The sequence below is a fragment of the Pseudophryne corroboree genome, chromosome 3 (assembly GCF_028390025.1).
Source record: "Pseudophryne corroboree isolate aPseCor3 chromosome 3, aPseCor3.hap2, whole genome shotgun sequence".
Taxonomy (NCBI): Eukaryota; Metazoa; Chordata; class Amphibia; order Anura; family Myobatrachidae; genus Pseudophryne; species Pseudophryne corroboree.
The window spans coordinates 178,531,864-178,554,885 of record NC_086446.1 but is presented as its reverse complement, the minus strand read 5'-3'; the positions used below and the strand labels follow the sequence as shown (position 1 = coordinate 178,554,885).

At 46.9% G+C, this 23,022-nt stretch overlaps 1 protein-coding gene across 7 annotated transcripts in view; it reads right to left on the bottom strand.

The window, feature by feature from the left end:
* Nucleotides 1-6,115: 6,115 nt before the first annotated feature.
* Nucleotides 6,116-23,022, bottom strand: part of LOC135055046 (sperm flagellar protein 1-like) — a 134,207-nt gene continuing 117,300 nt past the window's right edge. For 5 of the 7 annotated variants that reach the window (XR_010243627.1, XR_010243628.1, XR_010243629.1 and 2 more), the window contains 2 exons: nt 7,741-8,388; nt 6,116-6,309 (listed from right to left, as the gene is read on the bottom strand). Coding sequence is in view for 1 of the 7 variants with exons in the window: in XM_063958634.1 (XP_063814704.1) it covers nt 9,698-9,701; nt 10,011-10,383; nt 10,469-10,859 (768 nt within the window). In the remaining 6 variants the exon portion in view is untranslated. Of the gene's footprint in view, nt 6,310-7,740; nt 8,389-9,679; nt 9,702-10,010; nt 10,384-10,468; nt 10,916-11,611; nt 11,699-11,782; nt 11,870-23,022 lie in introns of those variants that run through there. The other 2 variants (XR_010243631.1, XM_063958634.1) reach the window with 2 other exon arrangements.

The following is a 23,022-nucleotide window of genomic DNA, read 5'->3' as shown; positions in this document are numbered from 1 at the left end:
GCTCCCCAGCCTCTCAGACTGGCATCCGTGGTCACCAGGACCCAGTCCTGTATGCCGAATCTGCGGCCTTCTAACAGATGAGCACTCTGCAACCACCACAGAAGAGACACCCTTGTCCGTGGCGATAAGGTTATCCGCTGATGCATCTGCAGATGCGATCCGGACCATTTGTCCAGCAGATCCCACTGAAAAGTTTGTGCGTGGAATCTGCCGAATGGGATTGCTTCGTAAGAAGCCACCATCTTTCCCAGGACTCTTGTGCATTGATGCACAGACACTTTTCCTGGTTTTAGGAGGTTCCTGACAAGTTCGGATAACTCCTTGGCTTTCTCCTCCGGAAGAAACACCTTTTTCTGAACCGTGTCCAGAATCATTCCCAGGAACAGCAGACGTGTTGTCGGGGTCAACTGAGATTTTGGGAAATTCAGAATCCACCCGTGTTGTTGCAGCACTACTTGGGTTAGTGCTACTCCGTCCTCCAGCTGTTCTCTGGACCTTGCCCTTATCAGGAGATCGTCCAAGTAAGGGATAATTAATACGCCTCTTCTTCGCAGAAGAATCATCATTTCGGCCATTACCTTGGTAAAGACCCGAGGTGCCGTGGACAATCCAAACAGCAGCGTCTGAAACTGATAATGACAGTTTTGCACCACGAACCTGAGGTACCCTTGATGTGAAGGGCAAATTGGGACATGTAGGTAAGCATCTTTTATGTCCAGGGACACCATAAAGTCCCCTTCTTCCAGATTCGCTATCACTGCTCTGAGTGATTCCATCTTGAACTTGAATTTTTGTATGTACAGGTTCAAAGATTTCAGATTTAGAATAGGTCTTACCGAGCCGTCCGGCTTCGGTACCACAAATAGCGTGGAGTAATACCCCTTTCCCTGTTGTAGGAGGGGTACCTTGACTATCACCTGCTGAGAAAACAGCTTGTGAATGGCTTCCAATACCGTCGCCCTGTCTGAGGGAGACGTTGGCAAAGCAGACTTTAGGAACCGGCGAGGGGGAGACTTCTCGAATTCCAACCTGTAACCCTGAGATACTACCTGCAGGATCCAGGGGTCCACCTGTGAGCAAGCCCACTGCGCGCTGAAATTCTTGAGTCGACCCCCCACCGCTCCTGAGTCCGCTTGTAAAGCCCCAGCGTCATGCTGAGGGCTTTGCAGAACCCGCAGAGGGCTTCTGTTCCTGGGAAGGGGCTGCTTGCTGCCCTCTCTTACCCTTTCCTCTGCCTCGGGGCAGATATGACTGTCCTTTTGCCCGCTTGTTCTTATAGGACCGAAAGGACTGCGGTTGAAAAGACGGTGTCTTTTTCTGTTGGGAGGGGGTCTGAGGTAAAAAGGTGGATTTCCCGGCAGTTGCCGTGGCCACCAAATCCGATAGACCGACGCCAAATAATTCCTCTCCTTTATACGGCAATACTTCCATATGCCGTTTGGAATCCGCATCACCTGACCACTGTCGTGTCCATAAACTTCTTCTGGCAGATATGGACATCGCACTTACTCTCGATGCCAGAGTGCAAATATCCCTCTGAGCATCTCGCATATAAAGAAAAGCATCCTTTAATTGCTCTAAAGTCTGTAAAATACTGTCCCTATCCAGGGTATCAATATTTTCAGTCAGGGAATCCGACCAGACCACTCCAGCACTGCACATCCAGGCTGAGGCGATGGCTGGTCGCAGTATAACACCAGTATGTGTGTATATACTTTTTAGAGTAGTTTCCAGCCTCCTATCAGCTGGATCCTTGAGGGCGGCCGTATCAGGAGACGGTAACGCCACTTGTTTTGATAAGCGTGTGAGCGCCTTATCCACCTTAGGGGGTGTTTCCCAGCGCGCCCTAACCTCTGGCGGGAAAGGGTATAATGCCAATAACTTTTTAGAAATTAGCCCTTTTCTATCTGGGTTAACCCACGCTTCATCACATACATCATTCAATTCCTCTGATTCAGGAAAAACTACAGGTAGTTTTTTCACCCCCCACATAATACCCCTTTTTGTGGTACTTGTAGTATCAGAGATATGCAAAGTCTCCTTCATTGCCGTGATCATATAACGTGTGGCCCTACTGGAAAATACGTTTGTTTCTTCACCGTCGACACTAGATTCAGTGTCCGTGTCTGGGTCTGTATCGACCGACTGAGGTAAAGGGCGTTTTACAGCCCCTGACGGTGTCTGAGACGCCTGGGCAGGTACCAACTGGTTTGACGGCCGTCTCATGTCGTCAACTGATTTTTGTAATGTGCTGACATTATCACGTAATTCCATAAACAAAGCCATCCATTCCGGTGTCGACTCCCTAGGGGGTGACATCACCATTACCGGCAATTGCTCCGCCTCCACACCAACATCGTCCTCATACATGTCGACACACACGTACCGACACACAGCAGACACACAGGGAATGCTCTATTGAAGACAGGACCCCACTAGCCCTTTGGGGAGACAGAGGGAGAGTTTGCCAGCACACACCCAAGCGCTATAATATATATGGGAACAACCCTATATAAGTGTTGTATCCTTATAGCAGCTTAAATATATTAATATCGCCAAAAAAAGTGCCCCCCCTCTCTGTTTTACCCTGTTTCTGTAGTGCAGTGCAGGGGAGAGTCCTGGGAGCCTTCCTCACAGCGGAGCTGAGCAGGAAAATGGCGCTGTGTGCTGAGGAGAATAAGCCCCGCCCCCTATTTCGGCGGGCTCTTCTCCGGAATCTGTGAGATCTGGCAGGGGTTAAATACATCCATATAGCCTCAAAGGGCTATATGTGATGTATTTTTAGCCATAAAAAGGTATTATATATTGCTGCCCAGGGCGCCCCCCCAACGCCCTGCACCCTCCGTGACCGCTGTGTGAAGTGTGCTGACAACAATGGCGCACAGCTGCAGTGCTGTGCGCTACCTCAGGAAGACTGAAGAGTCTTCTGCCGCCTGCTTCTGGACCTCTTCCATCTTCGGCATCTGCAAGGGGGGTCGGCGGCGCGGCTCCGGGACGAACCCCAGGGTGAGACCTGTGTTCCGACTCCCTCTGGAGCTAATGGTGTCCAGTAGCCTAAGAAGCCAATCCATCCTGCACGCAGGTGAGTTCACTTCTCTCCCCTAAGTCCCTCGATGCAGTGAGCCTGTTGCCAGCAGGACTCACTGAAAATAAAAAACCTAAAAACTTTTTCTAAGCAGCTCTTTAGGAGAGCCACCTAGATTGCACCCTGCTCGGACGGGCACAAAAACCTAACTGAGGCTTGGAGGAGGGTCATAGGGGGAGGAGCCAGTGCACACCACCTGATCCTAAAGCTTTATTTTTGTGCCCTGTCTCCTGCGGAGCCGCTAATCCCCATGGTCCTGACGGAGTCCCCAGCATCCACTAGGACGTTAGAGAAAACAGCTTCAGTGACAGGATTAATTAGTTATGCACAGATGTACCTATAAACCCATCTAGTCAGCCTGGATTTCTCTAACGTCCTAGAGGATGCTGGGACTCCGTAAGGACCATGGGGAATAGACGGGCTCCGCAGGAGGCACGGGCACTTTAGGAAAGACTTTGGACTCTGGGTGTGCACTGGCTCCTCCCTCTATGCCCCTCCTCCAGACCCCAGTTTTAGACTGTGCCCAGAGGAGAATGGGTGCACTGCAGGGAGCTCTCCTGAGTTTCCTGCTTAGAAAGCATATTTGTTAGGATTTTTTCTCTTTTTCAGGGAGCACTGCTGGCAACAGGCTCCCTGCATCGAGGGACTGAGGAGAGAGGAGCAGACCTACTTAAATGATAGGCTCTGCTTCCTCGGCTACTGGACACCATTAGCTCCAGAGGGAGTGAACACAGGTTCGTCCTGGGCGTTCACCCCAGAGCCGCACCGCCGTTCTCCTCACAGAGCCAGAAGAAACGAAAACAGAAGACGTCTCAGGCGGCAGAAGCCTTCGGTGCTTCACTGAGGTAACGCACAGCACCGCAGCTGTGCGTCATTGCTCCCATACACCTCACACACTCCGGTCACTGTAAGGGTGCAGGGCGGGCGCCCTGGGCAGCAATAAAACACCTCTCCTATGGCAAAAGTCTATATACATGTACAGGTGGGCACTGTACATGTATATAAAAGAGCCCCCGCCATTTTTTAGTAAGTTTGAGCGGGACAGAAGCCCGCCGCCGAGGGGGCGGGGCTTCTCCCTCAGCACTCACCAGCGCCATTTTCTCTCCACAGCACCGCTGAGAGGAAGCTCCCCGGACTCTCCCCTGCTTGACACACGGTGAAAGGGGTTTTAAAGTAGAGGGGGGGCACATTATTGGCGTTTATACATTAAGCAGCGCTACTGGGTAAACAATCTGTGTTTTTCTCCAGGGTTATATAGCGCTGGGGTGTGTGCTGGCATACTCTCTCTCTCTGTCTCTCCAAGGGGCCTCAGGGGGAACCTGTCTTCAGAAAAGAGATTCCCTGTGTGTGTGAAGTGTGTCGGTACGTGTGTGTCGACATGTTTGACGAGGAAGGCTCTCGACACCGGACTGGGTGGATATGTGGAATGTCTTGAATGCAAATGTAAATTGACTGCATAAACAATTAGAGAAGGCTGAAGCTAGGGATCAGTCAGGTAGTCAGACCCTGCCTGTCCCTGTGGCACCAGGACCTTCGGGGTCTCAAAAACGCATCATATCCCAGATCACTGACACAGATACTGACTCTAGTGTCGACGATGAGGATGCAAAATTACAGCCAAAGGTGGCGAAAGGTATTCGTTACATGATTATTGCCATTAAAGAGGTTTTGCATATCACTGAGGAACCCCCTGTCCCTGACACGAGGGTACACATGTATAAAGGGAAAAAGCCTGAGGTCACTTTTCCGTCCTCATTTGAACTAAGCGACTTGTGCGAAAAGGCTTGGGAGTCTCCAGATAGGAGACTACAAGTTCCCAAAAGGATTCTTATGGCGTATCCCTTTCCACAAAAGGACAGGATACGATGGGAATCTTCGCCGAAGGTAGACAAGGCGCTGACACGCTTATCCAAGAAGGTGGCACTGCCTTCTCAGGATACAGCTTCCCTCAAAGATCCTGCTGATCGTAAGCAGGAGGTTACCATGAAGCACATTTACACACATTCCGGTACTATCGTTAGACCGGCTATGGCATCGGCCTGGGTGTGTAGTGCTGTCGCAGCATGGACAGATTCCTTATCTACGGAACTTGACACCCTAGATAAGGATAGCATTCTAATGACCCTAGAGCATATCAAAGATGCTGCTTTATATATGAGGGCTGCTCAAAGAGACATTTGTTTACTAAGCTCCAGAATAAATGCTATGTCTTTTTCTGCTAGGTCGACTCCTGTGGACCCGACAGTGGACGGGGATTGCCGACTCAAAGCGGCATATGGAGTCGTTGCCTTACAAGGGGGAGGAGTTGTTTGGAGAAGGCCTCTCGGACCTTGGCCCTCATTCCGAGTTGATCGCTAAGTTTTTCGTTCGCACAGCCTATTAGTAAAGTTGCGTTAATGTAGTAAATTTGCGAACATCCGCCCCCAACGTATTTTAGCACATTCGCACGCATTATTACACAAAGTGGGCGTACGGCAAATGACATCGCAACAATGCGAAATCCTCGCAGCAATGCGAACCCATCGCATAAACACATACTTCTTCGTACAAATACTAAGTTGTAGTATATTTACACATTTTTCAGTTAAAGTGATCACTTTTGCTGAAAAACGCACCACAATTTGTTTTTATACTATTAAGTGGACTAACACCTTCCAAATCAAAGTCCACAAGCCCTCCTCAATAACAAATCCAATTAGTGAATTAATTGAAATGGTCATGATCAATTAAGTATTTGTTGAAATCCCAGAAAAACACTTTGTAGCCATAAAATAACCTCCTTTTATTTACATGTTTAATATAAATATAGATGTTTGCAATGTGCTTGGTCTAATGTGTTTTTAGAATTTATTAAAGTACAGTTTTTGTATGTGAATGAAGGTGTATGCATGTTTAAAAAGCCAATAACATGTTTTAGTTGTTGATTTTAAAAAACTTACGTTAGATGTTTGAAATGTTTAAGGTAAGAAATGTTTGTTCTGCAATCTGCTGTTCCTTTATTGCATGACTAAATAATAAAGAGCCGCTGAAGTTTTTAAATTTATTAGTTTATTTTTTTTTAAAAGTGGAATACTGATATTATCCTTTTTTATAATATATAAAATTATAATAATAAAATTAACAAAATTTTTGCATGGCGTCCAAAAGCCCCACCAAGGCCTGGAGATGGCGCCTCATACTGCCAACTATATCCTGCAAGGATGTTGGATCTCCAACGGCAACATCTGTAATTAAGAGATAACAAACATTACTAACTTACTCACATTGCTTATTAGCCTAGCAAGGCACAAAGCACACTTTAATGCATGCAGGTCCAAACTGCATTCCTCCTGCTTGTGTGAAACTACATATACCAGCAGTCGTTGACTCAGTTTTGGTGCCAGGGAATGAAAAACCTGTGTAAGGGCATGCTGGGATGTGTAGTTTTTCTACAGTTGCAGTTGCGCAGTTTGGACAGGCCTGCTTAATGGCAAAGTTGATACCTCATGACTGTTTTAGGGTTCAATCATTAGCCTTAAAAAAAGCCAGCATGCTCAGTTTTTTTGTGTGACTTATTCCAATTGTAAAGAGCATGGCCTACATTTGCTCCTATGTGATTTCATTGTAAGATGTAGCGTTGGCCATAGCAAACAAGGCTAAATAAATTTAATAACTTGTAGAAGTTGTTCCCCAATAGTCAAGATTAATTGTATTGTTTGTTCTGGGCAACATCCCATGTTAAAGTTATGGTGGTAATTCCAAGTTGATTGCAGCTTTAAAAATTTAAGTAGTTGCTCAAAACCATTTGCACTGCAGGGGAGGCAGATATAACATGTGCAGAGAGAGTTAGATTTGGGTGTGATGTGTTCAATCTTCTATCTAATTAGCACATTAAAAATAAAGCAGCCAGTATTTACCCTGCACAGAATCAAAATTACCCAATCACATCGAAGTCTCTCTGCACATGTTATATCTGCCTCCCCTGCAGTGCACATGGTTTGGCCCAACTGCTTAAATTTGTCCGGCATGCAAACATCTTGGTTTTTCCCCCTATGTTCCATCTTCAACACTGTTACACCATGTTGCCATTCATTCACATCCTTTATTTGTGGCATGATTTAAAAGGGGTTTGGTCCTGCCTCCTCACACTGCATATCAATATCTTCCGAAGGCCACCATATCATAGCATTCCCACACTCCCTGAAAGCTGCCCTTACTAAATAAGTGCAAACAGGGTTTATTTTATTTTTTTTTCATTTTGTGAATGTAACTTTCCCACCACAAATCAGTGTGTCATTAGTCTACATAACAAAGTGAAGCATGTGTTTTGTAAGTTTAAATTTTCTGACTACACAGGCCCAAGTGTAAATCGACAACAACATACTAAACTCCACTCAGGTCTAACTGTTGGCCTTCAAAACTAACACATATAAACCCTGTTGTCCTGCCAACCCTGGCTACCTAATGAGTGTCAACCTAGAGTGGACACACAAAATATTGCACACATACACACTGTACATATAATGACACTCACAAATATGTAAAGGCAACATGTACACCATGAGGAAAATATCCAAATTTTGTCCTGGGGACAAGAATTCAAACAGTACAACCCTGCATGTTTTGGCATTGTAAGTGTAAGTGGGTAATCATTTCGACACCAAAACCAAACTTACTTTCCACGGCAACATCCTGACTCCCGGATGGTTCGTCAGGGGCTTCCTGTGCCCATTCACTGGGTGGTGAGCTTGGCATGATCGGTGAAGCCGGCTGAGGGATGGTGAAAGGAGGAGGGATTGGGGAAGGAGGAGGGATTGGGGAAGGAGGATGGATTGGGGAAGGAGGAGGGATTGGGGAAGGAGGCTGGATTGGAGCAACAATTTCAGAGGGGGGGTCTGATTGCGAGGGCGAGGGGGGTGGAGAGAAATGTAAGGCAATAGAGGGTGAGGGGGGTTCAGATGGGGATGACGAAGATGAAGGAGAAGGGGTATGGGAAGGAGGAGAAGGGGTCCCAGAAAGAGATGGAGAGGTGTGGTGAGAAGGGGAATGGAAAGTGGAGTGGGCCAGGGAAGATGAGGGGGCCTTGGAAGATGAGGTGGACTGGGAAGATGATGGGGACTGGGAAGCTGAGGGGGACTGTGAAGGGGAGGGGGAGTGAGAAGGGGAGGGGGACTGTGAAGGGGAGGGGGAGTGAGAAGGGGAGGGGGACTGTGAAGGGGAGGGGGAGTGAGAAGGGGAGGGGGAATGAGAAGGGGAGGGGGAGTGAGAAGGGGAGGGTGAGTGGGAAGGGGAAGGGGGTGGGGAGTTGTGCCGTTGTTGTTGTCCTAGAATGTAAATATTGTAAACATTGTTAAATTATGCAAAATTGCATAGTATTCATTTGTTCATATCAATGTTCTGTTACATATTTTTTTTTTAATATATTTTTTTTTGAAACTCAAACATGTTAAGATCCTCTTCATGTTGGCCACAGCAAATAAAATGTTTCAAAACGTGAACTTTGAAGCTCATTCCTTAATCTAGTCCATTGAGTCATAGTGATTGGTCTAGGCACCATCACCAGATTAGTATTCAAGGCACCTTATTATATAGCCAGCACTGATCCAGTATTTTGGAGCAGTTTCCAGGCTGCTTCTTATTTCTTGAAAACATGCACTTGTTTCGTGTCACTTTACTACAGTCAGTACTGTTTTCCCTAACCACACACACTGTCCTAATTTCCTAAAAAATACACTGAAGGATGCAATTAGCCTACCACTTACTGTAAAATCTTGGTAATTCCAAGGGGATTACAGCATGAATTTATTTTGCATTTGGCCAAAAGCATGTGCTCTGCAGGGGTTGCATATATAACATGTGCAGAGAGAGTTAGATTTGGGTGTGTTTAGAAATTATGGCCATGGAAAATCCAGCCTGTTTTATTTTAACACTGCAAATTTAAAAAATGCTTTAACACACACCACCACAATCTTACACACTCTGCACATGTTACATATGCTTCCCCTGCAGTGCACATGGTTTTGCACAATGGTTTTCAACAATGCGTCGGAAACAAAGAAAAACAAGCAAACATTAGCACATTTTAAGTTAAAAATCGTATGTAATGTAACTTACTTCGTGTATGGAGAGCACGGATTTGCTGGCGGATCTCCGCCAACAGATCTGGAGTCCGCCTGCGGAGATCACTCCAGCGCCTCTCCAGCTGGATGATTGTCCGCCTGCTGCGGACGCGAGTCCGCAGCAGGCGGCGGACCTCCGCGTAGGCCTCGCGCTTCACCCGATTGGGGATGAAGCGCCCAACGCGGCCTACGCGGCGGTCCATCACCGCCACCAGCACGCGGAGCTCCCGCCTGGAGAACGGTGCTGCACGCATCATGGCAATGGCGTTTTCCTTATTTGGGCATATATTTATAGTGTCTGGTAGCATGTGATTGGCCAAAAATATGTCATTTCTAATAACTTTATTGATCTTTGCAATGCTGTGAAGAGCAGAGTGTTATTTTGCACGAGCGGAAATTCGCATTAGCAGAAGCGAAAATGTTTGTTAGAAACAATTAGATAAAACACACAGAGACAGACTTTACTGAAAATTACTAAACATATCTGTGTACTCACCACAGGTCGTGTGATCATTCAGCTGGACAGTCACAAAGTGTCAAACATTGAGTATCATTTGTTTGTGTGTTTGTTTACATAATCAGGATTTGAGGATATAAAATAAATAAGGACACTATTTATTAACATTACAGTATTTAAATTATTACATAAACATTGTCAGCTTAACGTGTTTTTGTTTTTTATGTTTAAAAAGAAAAAACCATTCAAACACAACAACAGCATTCCCCAATCACTTTACAAGAACATACTAAATGCAATCATGTTTAAAAATACATAAGCATACTGGGTTGTATTATTTGTGCAAATATAAATGGGAAAAACACTATACCTGAAATGTTCTGCTACGATTCTTGCCCTCACTTGGCTCCCCCTCCGTGTCACACTCCCCCCACCGAAGCGTGGCACAACCCCTGGCTCCTCATCAGGCAATTCCTCTGCCTGAGGAAGCTCAACACTACTCCTTACCGCGATATTATGGAGTATTGCGCACAGGACCACTATTTTACTTGCCATCTCCGGCGAATACATGATGTCGCCACCCGTGCGGTGGAGCACACGAAAGCGCCCTTTCAGGACACCAATTGTGCGCTCCACCAGCTGCCTAGTGGCAGTAAGCGCGGAGTTAAATGCCATCTGTGGTCCTGGCCTGGGATTACGGTAAGGAGTCATGAGCCAGGGGGTGCAAGGATATCCACGGTCTCCTGTTGGAATAAGAGCCACATTTTAGATCTCAAATTTCATATATTGTTGTTACTTTTTAACTAAAAAATTTGAGCAACAACTCACCCAATAACCACATGTCTGGTCGTTGACTTGATCTTAATCTCTGCCATATCCCTGATTGTCTAATGACATACGCATCATGGGAACTCCCTGTAAACTTTGCGTTCAGGGAAAGGATCTGGAGGGATGGCCCACAAACAACCATTACATTCAGAGAATGAAACAGTTTCCTGTTTCTATAAATTTCTTCATTATGTCTTGGTGGCTGAATAGCAACATGTGTGCCATCCACAACCCCAATAACATGTGGAAAGCGACTACCACCTTCCGCAAATTGCCGCTTCACCACATCTAGGGCACCAACATCCAAAGGCATAGCAATAAATTGCTTAACACGCTTGATGAAAGCCTGGCAGACACGTCGCAGGACCTTACTGAACTGGCCCTGCGACATGCCAACCAGGTCTCCAACAACATGCTGGAATGATCCTGTGGCCAAAAAATGTAACACTGCAAGGAATTGTGTCAATGGTGGTATTGCTGTAGGATACCGAATTTCAGACTCCAGATCACTCTCTATTATGGAGAGAGTGTCTAGGATTAGATGTGGTGGCAGCCGGTATCTACGCACCACCACATCATCTGGCATCCCAAAAAGTATGACACGGGTTCTGAAAATTGGTGGCCTAGCACGCCTCCGTTGCCTTGGTTGATGAGGAGCCGGCTGTGGTTGTGGGGCTGGCGGTTGGGGTGGGAGTGCTGGCGTGGGTTGGGGAGGTAGGGCTTCTGCCGCAATATGTATTGACATCACACACTTTTTGGAGAGAATGTTAAGAAATGTCAATTTTAAAAAAATCAAAGTTTTACTAAATTTAACACAATAACTGTTTTTACAATTGTGGTGTCAACTTACTGCAGGAGCGTACATTTTTTCTGTGTTGAATTCATGTAAAAAATACAAAAATAAAAAGCAAATAAAACTAAATTTAATATTTGGATATAAAAAACATATATTAATGCAAAAAATCTTTTGAAAAACAAAAAAAAAATTAAAAAAAAAAATTTAGTACCTAGTCCAGGAAAGACAAACACTACTTTGCAGATCAATCCTGGAAACCCCAAACACTTTGTTTAGCAAACTTTACACAAAAATTAATTAAAAATTAAAAAAAAAAACAAGCACCAACACAGGCCAACGACACTTACCTGCTCCTAAAGAAATAAAGTCTTGTTTTTGTGGACCACACCCAAAAATAAAGTCAAAATTGGTTTTTTTCACCAAAAAAACAAAACCTACAAGAGAACACAAATGACAGTCAAAAACAGCATACAGACACTTCCAACAAACAAACTCCAACACAGGCCAACGACACTTACCTGCTCCTAAAGAAATAAAGTCTTGTTTTTGTGGACCACACCCAAAAATAAAGTCAAAATTGGTTTTTTTCACCAAAAAGTAGATTCCTAGAAGAGAACACTAATGACAGTCAAAACAAAGAAGCACGGGAATATTTTCACAAATGGACTTGCAAAATATATATGTGTTATAAAAATTAAAACATTAAAATGTATTACAAAAACTTGCAAACACAAAAAAAAAAAAAAAAAAACACAATACTCACAAACGAAAATACACACAAAAAATGACTGCCTATATTCAAAACGCAAAGAAAAGGACAAAGGTATGCTTGACAATTACTCACTCTGCAAATTCCACTAGCACCTTCACGCACAAGCCAACAAACAAATGAAACTCCAAACTACCTACACTCACAGCGTGCAAACTCGGCCCTTAAATAAGCAGTGCAATCATTCACCAGATTAATAGTGTACACCTGTGTGAATTAACGATTCGCACGTAGGTATATAAGCGCACACACCTCGGCGTACACGTCATCACAAACATGGCTTCTCGTGAGCAAATCGCAGCAGAGATAGACCGCATTGCAGAGCAGCAGATGGCATTGCAGAAACAACGCTTAGAGTGGCAAAGGCGCTTGTTAGAATCCGCCTCTGCGGATGTTGAGGCAGGACCTAGTACTCTGCAAATTTCTGCTTCTGAACCTCAAGAATTGAGTGTGGATACCCTGCCACACACACATAGTGAGCAAACTGAGGGAGAATTGACTTTAGCCACACAAACACAGCAGACAGAAGCTGCTAGTGAGGAGGAAGATGGAGATGACCAACCTGAAGAAACCTCACAGGCTACCTCCAGACGGAAAAAAAGACAGCCTGCATTCACTAAGAGGGAGTTGCGTGTCTTGGTCACGCAGGCCATGTCCAAAATACATAGGGGCCCCAAAAACATGGGGGCTGCTTCCAAAGAACGCATCTGGAGAGACATCACAAAATCTGTGAATGAAGTTGGCTCTGTCGTCAGAACATCACAGGAAGTGAGACGACGGTAAGTGCATCTTGAGAATCCATTTTCTGTGCTAAGTTGCCTAAAAAATGTAGTTACATGTCATGTTATGTCTAGCAAACACAAGCAGAACATGTGTGCTAGATATTTACTTTGAACAATAAGAAGACTCAACTTTTTCCCTCTTTCACAATATTTATGTAGGTGGGCCGACTTCAAATCCCGCCTGAAGGCAAAGAGGGCTGCGGAGTGGAATGCCTCAAGGGCAACAGGGGGGGGACCACCTGTCGCTGTGGAGTATACTGACTTGGAGGAGATGGCGATGGCCTGTGTGAGTTCTGAGGAGGGCCAAGGGGTGTCTCATATGGACACGGACCTGCCTGAGATTGTGACGGGACATGACTTGGAAGGTAAGTTTACACATGTATTTGTCTGAAATTTGAACTGTATTAATAATCTTAAACTAATTTTGACTCCAACTTTTCCCCCACACATTCTTCTATTTGCTTGCCACAAAACACAGCACAGGGGGGTGAACAGTTTGAGTCACAGGCCGGTTATGTGGTTGAGGCTGAGGTGGAGGGACCTAGTGGGTCTGCCAGTGTGGGCCAACAAAACCCACCTATGCAGGTTCCTACTGGCCCCCCCACCCAACCCTCTGCTATCCCGGAGATCCTGCTTGAAATTGCTAGGTATGGTGAGAGCCTAAACACATTTCAAGACGGGGTCATCCGGGAGGTAAGCCAGATAACTGTCCGGCTCACTGAGATCCGAACCTGTGTTGAGCAAGGTGTTGCTCAACTCTGCCAAAGTCTGGCAGAGATCAGGCAGGCCCAAGAACAACTGGCCTCCTCAAACCAAAGCCTTGCAACTAACATCTTGCAAGGGCTCCAGGCCATCGCTGTCTCCCTTGCCCACAGTGGCAGAGAGCCAACCACATCGGCTCCCTCCCCTGCCCCTGCCCAGGAAGAACAGGACACTGGGCAGGCCCAACGAAGGTCACTCCGCAGACCAAGCAAAGAAGATCAGCCTCAGGCGGGGCCAAAAAGAAGAAAGTGATGTCTCTCCAGATGGGCAGCACCCATGTTTTTGTAGTTGCCTCTATGTTATTTTGGACTTGGCTTGTGTGGCCAGAATGGATCACTCCCTCTTAGTGAAATGTCTTTTTTTCTGTTTGGAGGAATTGTAGCCTGTGAGTTTCTTTTAAAAAACAACAGAGCCATCTTCCTCTCACTAGTGTGCTGTGTATTGTTGTGTTTGTGTGGTGGATACTAATTATTTCTCAGTTTGTGTCACATTTTTGTGTGGCAGGGTGTGAAATATGTTGAATTTATAAGATACTTTTGTCAGAAGCAGAAATTTGCAGAGTACTGAGTTCTGCAATATAATTTTTGTCAGTGCCATCTGCTTGGTGCTTGGTCTATCTCTGCCTGTGAGACTCATGTGGAGCCATGTTTAAATGTTGGATCATATTATTTCTGAAATAAAAAATATAATTTCAAAATGTGTGCAATTTCTTGAAGGTAATGCATTAGCAAAATCTTACTTACAAAAATATTCTGTCAACATATAGACACTTGGTGACCAATCTGCTAATTCTCCTTAAAAAATTTTTAATAAAAAAAAAAATGTTTGTTTTGCACCACACTTTAAGGTCCATATTAATAAAACAGACACGACAACTTGATAAAATATCTTTGGACAACATGACATCATTGAAAACATTGACAGATGTTAAAAACCTATATTATTGTGACTTTGAAAAATAAATCAGTGTATGCGGCATTATGTGGGTGCTGGTTAATTGATCAGAATGTTGCAGAATTATCTAACTTTAAATACAAATGTAACTTGTTTGTATTTAGTAGTCTAACACACATTCAAACATTTCGGCACAATGCTTACACACCAAGTTAAACACAAATAACAACCTTATTTAGCAGTGTGTGAGATTAATATGTGAGTAGAATAAACATGTAATGTGTGTTCAGTCAATTGCTGGTTGGTAACTTTCATGGGCTCAGTAATTAACAAGTAATTGAACATCAGATGAATGTGCTCTCCAATTAACTGCTAATTACTGCATACACACTTGTACCAGTACTTCGCAAATGTAGAGTAACTGCAGACCTACTCTGCTGCTGCGTGAATGTTGCTACGGTTTCCTATGTTAGTTTTAACAGCGACAAAGTTTATGTGCGAAAAACACGCCCATTGCAAGTTGCATACTCCCACACAGTACGCCCACTTTCACGCCCATGTCGGAGCATTGCGAAGTCTCGCCTCCGCCACGCCCACGCCACTCCTTGTTTTCGTTTGGCAGTTACGGCTTTTTTTGTTCAAAGTAATTTTGCACAGTTGTCGTACGTATGTCTTCGCGCATGCGTAATCACGCATTTGCGCATGCGCAGATACTTACATTTCGGACATTTGCGATGCGATGACTCTTAGCGATCAACTCGGAATGAGGGCCCTTGTCTCTACTACTACGGCCGGTAAATCGAATTTCTTACCTTATGTCCTCCCGCAGCATACTAAAAAGGCACCTCATTATCAAATGCAGTCCTTTCGTTCCAATAAAAACAAGAAGGTACGGGATTAGTCCTTCCTTGCCAGAGGAAAAGGCAAGGGAAAAAAGCTGCATGCAGCTTGTTCCCAGGAGCAGAAGACCTCCCCTACATCTGCAAAGTCCACCGCATGACGCTGGGGCTTCCCGGGGGGAGTCAGCTCAAGTGGGGGCACGTCTTCGATTTTTCAGCCAGGTCTGGGTTCACTCACAGGTGGATCCCTGGGCTATAGAGATTGTTTCTCAGGGATACAGGCTGGAATTCGAAGACGTGCCTCCTCGCCGGTTTTTCAATTCGGCTCTGCCAGCTTCCCCGTCAGAGAGGGAGTTAGTGTTGACTGCGATTCAAAAATTGTGTCTTCAACAGGTGATAGTCAAAGTTCCTCTTCTCCAGCAAGGAAAGGGGTATTACTCAACCCTGTTTGTGGTCCCGAAACCCGACGGTTCGGTCAGGCCCATTTTGAATCTAAAATCCCTGAACTTGTACTTGAAAAAGTACATCGTCAGCCTGGAGGGGGGGGGATTGGATGGTGTCCCTGGACATTCAGGATGCATACCTTCATGTTATTATTATTATTATTATTATTACATTTTATTTATAAGGCGCCACATGTGTTTCGCAGCGCCGTACAAAGGACAGTACAGGGAGACAAAACATAGCATTACTGTAAATAAATAACAGAAATAGAGTACAGGTAAAAGAGCACCACACGTTCTCAAGACACAATACAGCTAAGATGTAAGTATTGATGGAGTGATCATCGTACTACTAGAGGCTGGTGGCCATAGATGGAGATGAGCCTTTACTAGCAGGATAAAGATGGTCGTTGAGTAGGGGAGAGCTGCGAGTGAAATGTGTCGAGACGAGGGCTTAGATAACAAGAGGAAAGAGGGCCCTGCTTTGAAGAGCTAACAATCTAGTGGGGAGGGGTGACAGACAGATGACAAGAGGTGCAGGCAAGTGCAAGCAAAGCTGAGATGTTCACAGCATGAGGCAGGGGGGTGGAGGCGCGGCTTCAGCACTGGGTTATGCATCGGGAGGGTATGCTTTGATGAATAGGTGGGTTTTTAGTGCTTGTTTGAAGCTTTGCAAGGTCGGGGAGAGTCTAATGGAGCGGGGGAGTGCGTTCCACTGAAGGGGTGCAGCACGGGCAAAATCCTGAACTCGTGCATGGAAAGCAGTGACCAGGGCGGTGGAGAGGCGACGGTCATTAGTCGACCGTAGGGGGCGGGAGGGAGTATGAAGGGAAAGGAGGTTGGAGATGTAGGGAGCAGTGGAATTAGAGATGGCCTTGTATGTGAGGGTGAGGAGTTTGAAGAGGATTCTGTAGGGGAATGGGAGCCAGTGTAGATTTTGTTGAAGGGGAGTGGCAGATGTGGTGCGGCGGGAGAGGAAGATAAGCCTAGCTGCGGAGTTCAGGACAGATTGGAGGGGAGCAAGATGGGAGCAAGCGAGGCCAGTGAGGAGGACATTGCAGTAGTCAAGTCGTGAGATGACCAGTGAGTGGATGTTGCACTCTGGGAGAGATATGGCCTGATACGAGCAATGTTGCGTAGCTGGAAACGACAGGATTGTGCCAGAGCTTGGATGTGGGGTGCAAAGGAGAGGGAGGAGTCAAGAGTGACGCCCAAGCAGCGGAGTTGGGGAACGGGGGAGATGGTGGTGTTGTCAACAATGATGGAGATATTGGTCGGGGGTGTTGCTCTGGATGGGGGGAAGATGATGAGTTCAGTTTTGTCCATGTTGAGCTTTAGAGAGCGTTCAGACATCCAGGAGGAGATTGCGGAGAGGCAGCTGGAAACCTGAGAGAGGACAGAGGGGGACAGGTCAGGAGATGAGATGTAGAGTTGTGTGTCATCAGCATAGAGGTGGTATTGAAGGCCAAATGAGTTAATGAGCGCACCCAGGGAAGAGGTATACAGGGAGAACAGAAGGGGTCCAAGGACAGAACCCTGAGGGACACCAACAGGAAGGATGGAAGGGTGTGAGGTGGTGCTGGAGGCAGACACAGAGAAGGAGCGGTTAGTGAGGTAAGAAGAAAACCAGTCAAGGACAGTGCTAGAGAGGCCAGCGTTTTGGAGTGTGCGGAGGAGAAGAGGATGATCTACGGTGTCAAAGGCAGCAGAGAGGTCCAGAAGGATGAGCAGAGAGAAGTGGCCCTTGGATTTGGCCGAAAGCAGGTCATTGGTGACTTTCACCAGGGCAGTCTCAGTTGAGTGGAGTGGGCGAAAGCCAGATTGTAGTGGATCAAGGATGGAGTTGTCAGAGAGGTAGCTTGTGAGACGGCTGTAGACTAGTCGTTCAAATAATTTGGAGGCGAAAGGGAGAAGAGAGATGGGGCGGTAGTTAGTGGGTGATGAGGGGTCGAGGTTGGGTTTTTTGAGAATAGGAGAGACCAGAGCATGTTTGAATGGTGAGTGGAAGATGCCGGTGGAGAGGGACAGGTTAAAGAGGTGAGCAAGGTGGGAGCAGGCAGTGGGGGAGTGGGAGCGGAGAAGACGGGAGGGAAGGGGGTCCAGGGCGCAGGTGGAGTGGGGGGGGGGAGGATAAGATGAGGGAGTGGACTTCCTTTTCTGAAGTGGGACAGAAGGAGGACAGGGTGGGATAGATGGAGGGGAGGGATAAAGGGGGCAGGGGGGTAGCAGAGGGGTGACGGCGGGAGATGTCGTGTTGGATGTCCTCAATTTTGGAGATGAAGAAGGAGGCAAAGTCAGTGGCAGTGAGGGAGGATGGGAGGGGAGGAGGAGGGGGGCGAAGGAGAGTGTTGAAAGTTTCAAAGAGACGGCGTGGAAAGGAGGACTGAGAAGAGATGAGTGCTTGGAAAAAGGATTGCTTGGCGAGGGAAAGAGCAGAGCTGTAGGAGGAGAGAATAAACTTGAAATGGAGGAAGTCCGGCAGAGAGTGTGATTTCCTCCAGGAGCGTTCAGCGGAGCGTGAGCATTTTTGCAAGAAACGTGTTAGTTTGGTGTGCCAGGGTTGGGGTTTGGAGCGGCGGAGGGGGACAGAGGAGAGGGGGGCCACAGAGTCGAGAGCAGCGGTTAGGGAAGAGTTATAGAAGGAGGCTGCCTGGTTGGGACAAGTTATAGTAGAGGAGATAGGAAAGTTTCGAGGGAGGACATGAAAGTGGGGTTGAGAGACCTGAGATTGCGTCTGGTGGTGGTGGGTCTGGGCGTGGAGAGGAGGAAGGAGGATGAGAGGGTGAAAGAAAGCAGATGGTGGTCAGAGAAAGGGAAGGAAGTGTTTGAGAAATCAGAGAGATCACATCGGTGGGTGAAGACAAGGTGGAGGGAGTGGCCGAGATTGTGAGTAGGGGTGGAGGTCCATTGAGAAAGTCCAAAGGAGGTGGAAAGGGCGAGAAGATTAGTGGAAGCGGCATTAGTGATGTCAATAGGGATGTTAAAGTCACCGAGGATGACAGAGGGGAGGTCGGAGGAGAGAAAGTGGGGAAGCCAGGCAGCAAAGTTGTCAAGGAAAGGTGAACAGTGGCCAGGGGGGCGGTAGATCACTGCCACAAGGAGGTGAATGGGGTAGAAGAGGCGGATAGTGTGGACCTCGAAGGTGGAGAAGGTGAGGGAGGGCTCAGGTGGGATGACACGAAAGGTGCAGTTAGGGGAGAGAAGGATGCCCACGCCTCCACCCTGGCGACCATCAGGTCTGACCGTGTGGGTGTTGGAGAGGCCTCCGTAGGAGAGGGCAGCAGGGGAGGTGGTGTCAGAGGAGGAGAGCCAGGTTTCAGTGATGGCGAGAAGGTGAAAAGAGTGGGAGATGAAGAGGTCGTGGATAGTTGGCAGCTTGTTGCAGATTGATCTAGCATTCCAAAGTGCACAGGAGAAAGGAAGGGAGGGGACAGGGGAGATAGGGATAAGGTTGGCTGGGTTCTGAGTGTTTGTGGGTGATTTTGAATTTCCAATTTTCCCTCCTCACCAGGCGTTCCTGAGATTTGCAGTACAGGACTGTCATTACCAATTTCAGACGTTGCCGTTTGGGCTTTCCACAGCCCCGAGAATTTTCACCAAGGTAATGGTGGAAATGATGGTGCTCCTGCGCAAGCAGGGTGTCACAATTATCCCATACTTGGACGATCTCCTCATAAAGGCGAGATCTCGGGAGAAGTTTCTGGACAGCGTGTCGCTGTCGGTGAGGATGTTGCAGGGGCACGGCTGGATTCTCAATATACCAAAGTCCCAGCTAGTCCCTACAACGCGCCTGACCTTTCTGGGTCTGATTCTTGACACAGACCAGAAAAAGGTATTTCTTCCGATGGAAAAGGCTCAGGAGCTCATAGCCCTGGTCAGGAACCTATTAAAGCTAAAAAAGGTTTCAGTGCATCACCGCACGCGTGCCCTGGGGAAGATGGTGGCATCGTACGAGGCCATCCCCTTCGGAAGGTTCCATGCGAGGACCTTTCAATGGGATCTACTGGACAAATGGTCCGGGTCCCATTTACAAATGCATCAGAGGATTACCCTGTCTCCCAGAGCCAGGGTATCTCTCCTGTGGTGGCAGCACAGTGCTCACCTCCTAGAAGGCCGCAAGTTCGGAATTCAGGACTGGATCCTGGTGACCACGGACGCAAGCCTCCGAGGTTGGGGAGCAGTCACACTGGGAAGAAATTTCCAAGGTCTCTGGTCGAATCTAGAGACTTGTCTCCACATCAACATCCTGGAGTTGAGGGCCATATACAACGCCCTACGCCAGGCGGAGGCATTGCTTCGGGACAAACCGGTTCTGATTCAGTCAGACAATGTCACAGCAGTGGCTCATGTAAACCGCCAAGGCGGCACAAGGAGCAGTGTGGCCATGGCAGAAGCGACCAGGATTCTTCGCTGGGCGGAAGGCCATGTAAGCGCCCTATCAGCTGTATTCATCCCGGGGGTGGACAACTGGGAAGCAGACTTCCTCAGCAGGCACGACCTGCATCCGGGAAAGTGGGGACTTCATCAAGAAGTCTTCGCACAGATCGTGGGTCAGTGGGGACTGCCTCAGATAGACATGATGGCATCCCGTCTCAACAAAAAGCTAAAGCGGTATTGCGCCAGGTCAAGAGACCCTCAGGCGGTATCGGTGGACGCTCTAGTGACACCTTGGGTGTTCAGATCGGTCTATGTGTTCCCTCCTCTACCTCTCATACCCAAGGTGTTGAGAATAATAAGACTAAGAAGAGTAAGAACAATCCTCATTGTTCCAGATTGGCCACGAAGGACTTGGTATCTGGATCTGCAAGAGTTGCTCACAGAAGATCCGTGGCTTCTTCTTCTAAGACAGGACCTGCTGCAGCAGGGGCCCTGTCTGTTCCAAGACTTACCGCGGCTGCGTTTGACGGCATGGCGGTTGAACGCCGGATCCTAGCGAAAAAAGGTATTCCGGAGGAGGTCATTCCTACCCTGATCAAGGCTAGGAAGGACATGACATTGAAACATTATCACCATATATGGCGAAAATATGTTTCTTGGTGTGAGGCCAGGACTGCTCCTACGGAGGAGTTCCATTTGGGTCGTCTGCTTCACTTCCTGCAAACAGGAGTGACTTTGGCCTAAAATTAGGGTCCATAAAGGTCCAAATTTCGGCCTTATCCATTTTCTTTCAAAAGGAATTGGCTTCTCTTCCTGAAGTACAAACATTCATGAAGGGGGTGCTGCATATTCAGCCTCCTTTTGTACCTCCGGTGGCGCCGTGGGATCTTAATGTGGTATTAAAGTTCCTCAAGTCACCTTGGTTTGAACCACTCACAACAGTGGAGTTGAAATATCTCACTTGGAAAGTGGTCATGTTGTTGGCCTTGGCTTCTGCGAGGCGTGTTTCGGAATTAGCGGCTTTGTCACATAAAAGCCCCTATCTGGTTTTCCACGTGGATAGGGCAGAATTGAGGACTCGTCCTCAATTTCTGCCTAAAGTGGTCTCTTCTTTTCATATGAATCAACCTATTGTCGTGCCTGTGGCTACACGGGACTTGGAGGATTCCGAGTCCCTTGATGTGGTCAGGGCTTTGAAGATTTATGTGGCCAGAACAGCGAGGGTTAAGAAAACTGAAGCGCTGTTTGTTCTGTATGCAGCCAACAAAGTTGGCGCGCCTGCTTCAAAGCAGACTATTGCTCGCTGGATCTGTAACACGATTCAGCAGGCGCATTCTACGGCAGGATTGCCATTGCCTAAATCGGTTAAGGCCCATTCCACTAGTAAGGTGGGCTCGTCTTGGGCGGCTGCCCGAGGGGTCTCGGCATTACAGTTGTGTCGAGCAGCTACTTGGTCGGGGTCAAACACCTTTGCAAAGTTCTATAAATTTGATACCCTGGCTGAGGAGGACCTCCTGTTTGCTCAATCGGTGCTGCAGAGTCATCCGCACTCTCCGGCCCGTGTGGGAGCTTTGGTATAATCCCCATGGTCCTTACGGAGTTCCCAGCATCCTCTAGGACGTTAGAGAAAATAAGACTTCTTCTGCAAAACTTGTATATAGTTATTGCTTACATAAGGGTTATATTATAGTTTCATCGGTTAGACCGAGACTATGTTGTTTGTTCATACTATTAACTGGGTAGTTATCACAAGTTATACGGTGTGATTGGTGTGGCTGGTATAAATCTTGCCCTGGGATTCCCAAAAATCCTTTCCTCGTACTGTCCATGTCCTCTGGGCACAGTTTCTCTAACTGGGGTCTGGAGGAGGAGCATAGAGGGAGGACCCAGTGCACACCCAGAGTCCAAAGTCTTTCTTAAAGTGCCCATGCCTCCTGCGAAGCCCGTCTATTCCCCATGGTCCTTACGGAGTCCCAGCATCCTCTACGGACTACGAGAAATAGATTTACCGGTAAGTGTAAAATCTTATTTTTTCCCTGATGATCTCAGAAATCTATTTGCTGCAAAGTTTTTTGGGTTTTTTTCATATTAAGGAAAACTTTATGTCTGTGCTACGCATACTTAAATTACTCTAGTGTATTATCATGTACCACCTCTGTTATTTGGCTATTCCATATATCAATCAGTGACCCTTCGGGGGTAAGTATCAAAGCTTGGAGAGAGATAAAGTGCCAAACAATCAGCTCCTGTCAATTTGTGGACACAGCCTGTAACATGGCATTTAGGAGCTGATTGGTTGGTACTTTGATAAATCTCCCCCAGAATTTTTATTCAAATTTTATACAGTCTACTACCCTCAACTATTAGTGTATGTCTCCTTGTTCTACTTCCACCCTATATTATACATGCCAAAACCATTGATATACACTGCTCAAAAAAATAAAGGGAACACTTAAACAACACAATGTAACTCCAAGTCAATCACACTTCTGTGAAATCAAACTGTCCACTTAGGAAGCAACACTGATTGACAATCAATGTCACATGCTGTTGTGCAAATGGAATAGTCAACAGGTGGAAATTATAGGCAATTAGCAAGACACCCCCAATAAAGGAGTTGTTCTGCAGGTGGTGACCACAGACCACTTCTCAGCTCCTATGCTTTCTGGCTGATGTTTTGGTCACTTTTGAAAGCTGGCGGTGCTTTCACTCTAGTGGTAGCATGAAACGGAGTCTACAACCCACACAAGTGGCTCAGGTAGTGCAGCTCATCCAGGATGGCACATCAATGCGAGCTGTGGCAAGAAGGTTTGCTGTGTCTGTCAGCGTAGTGTCCAGAGCATGGAGGCGCTACCAGGAGACAGACCAGTACATCAGGAGATGTGGAGGAGG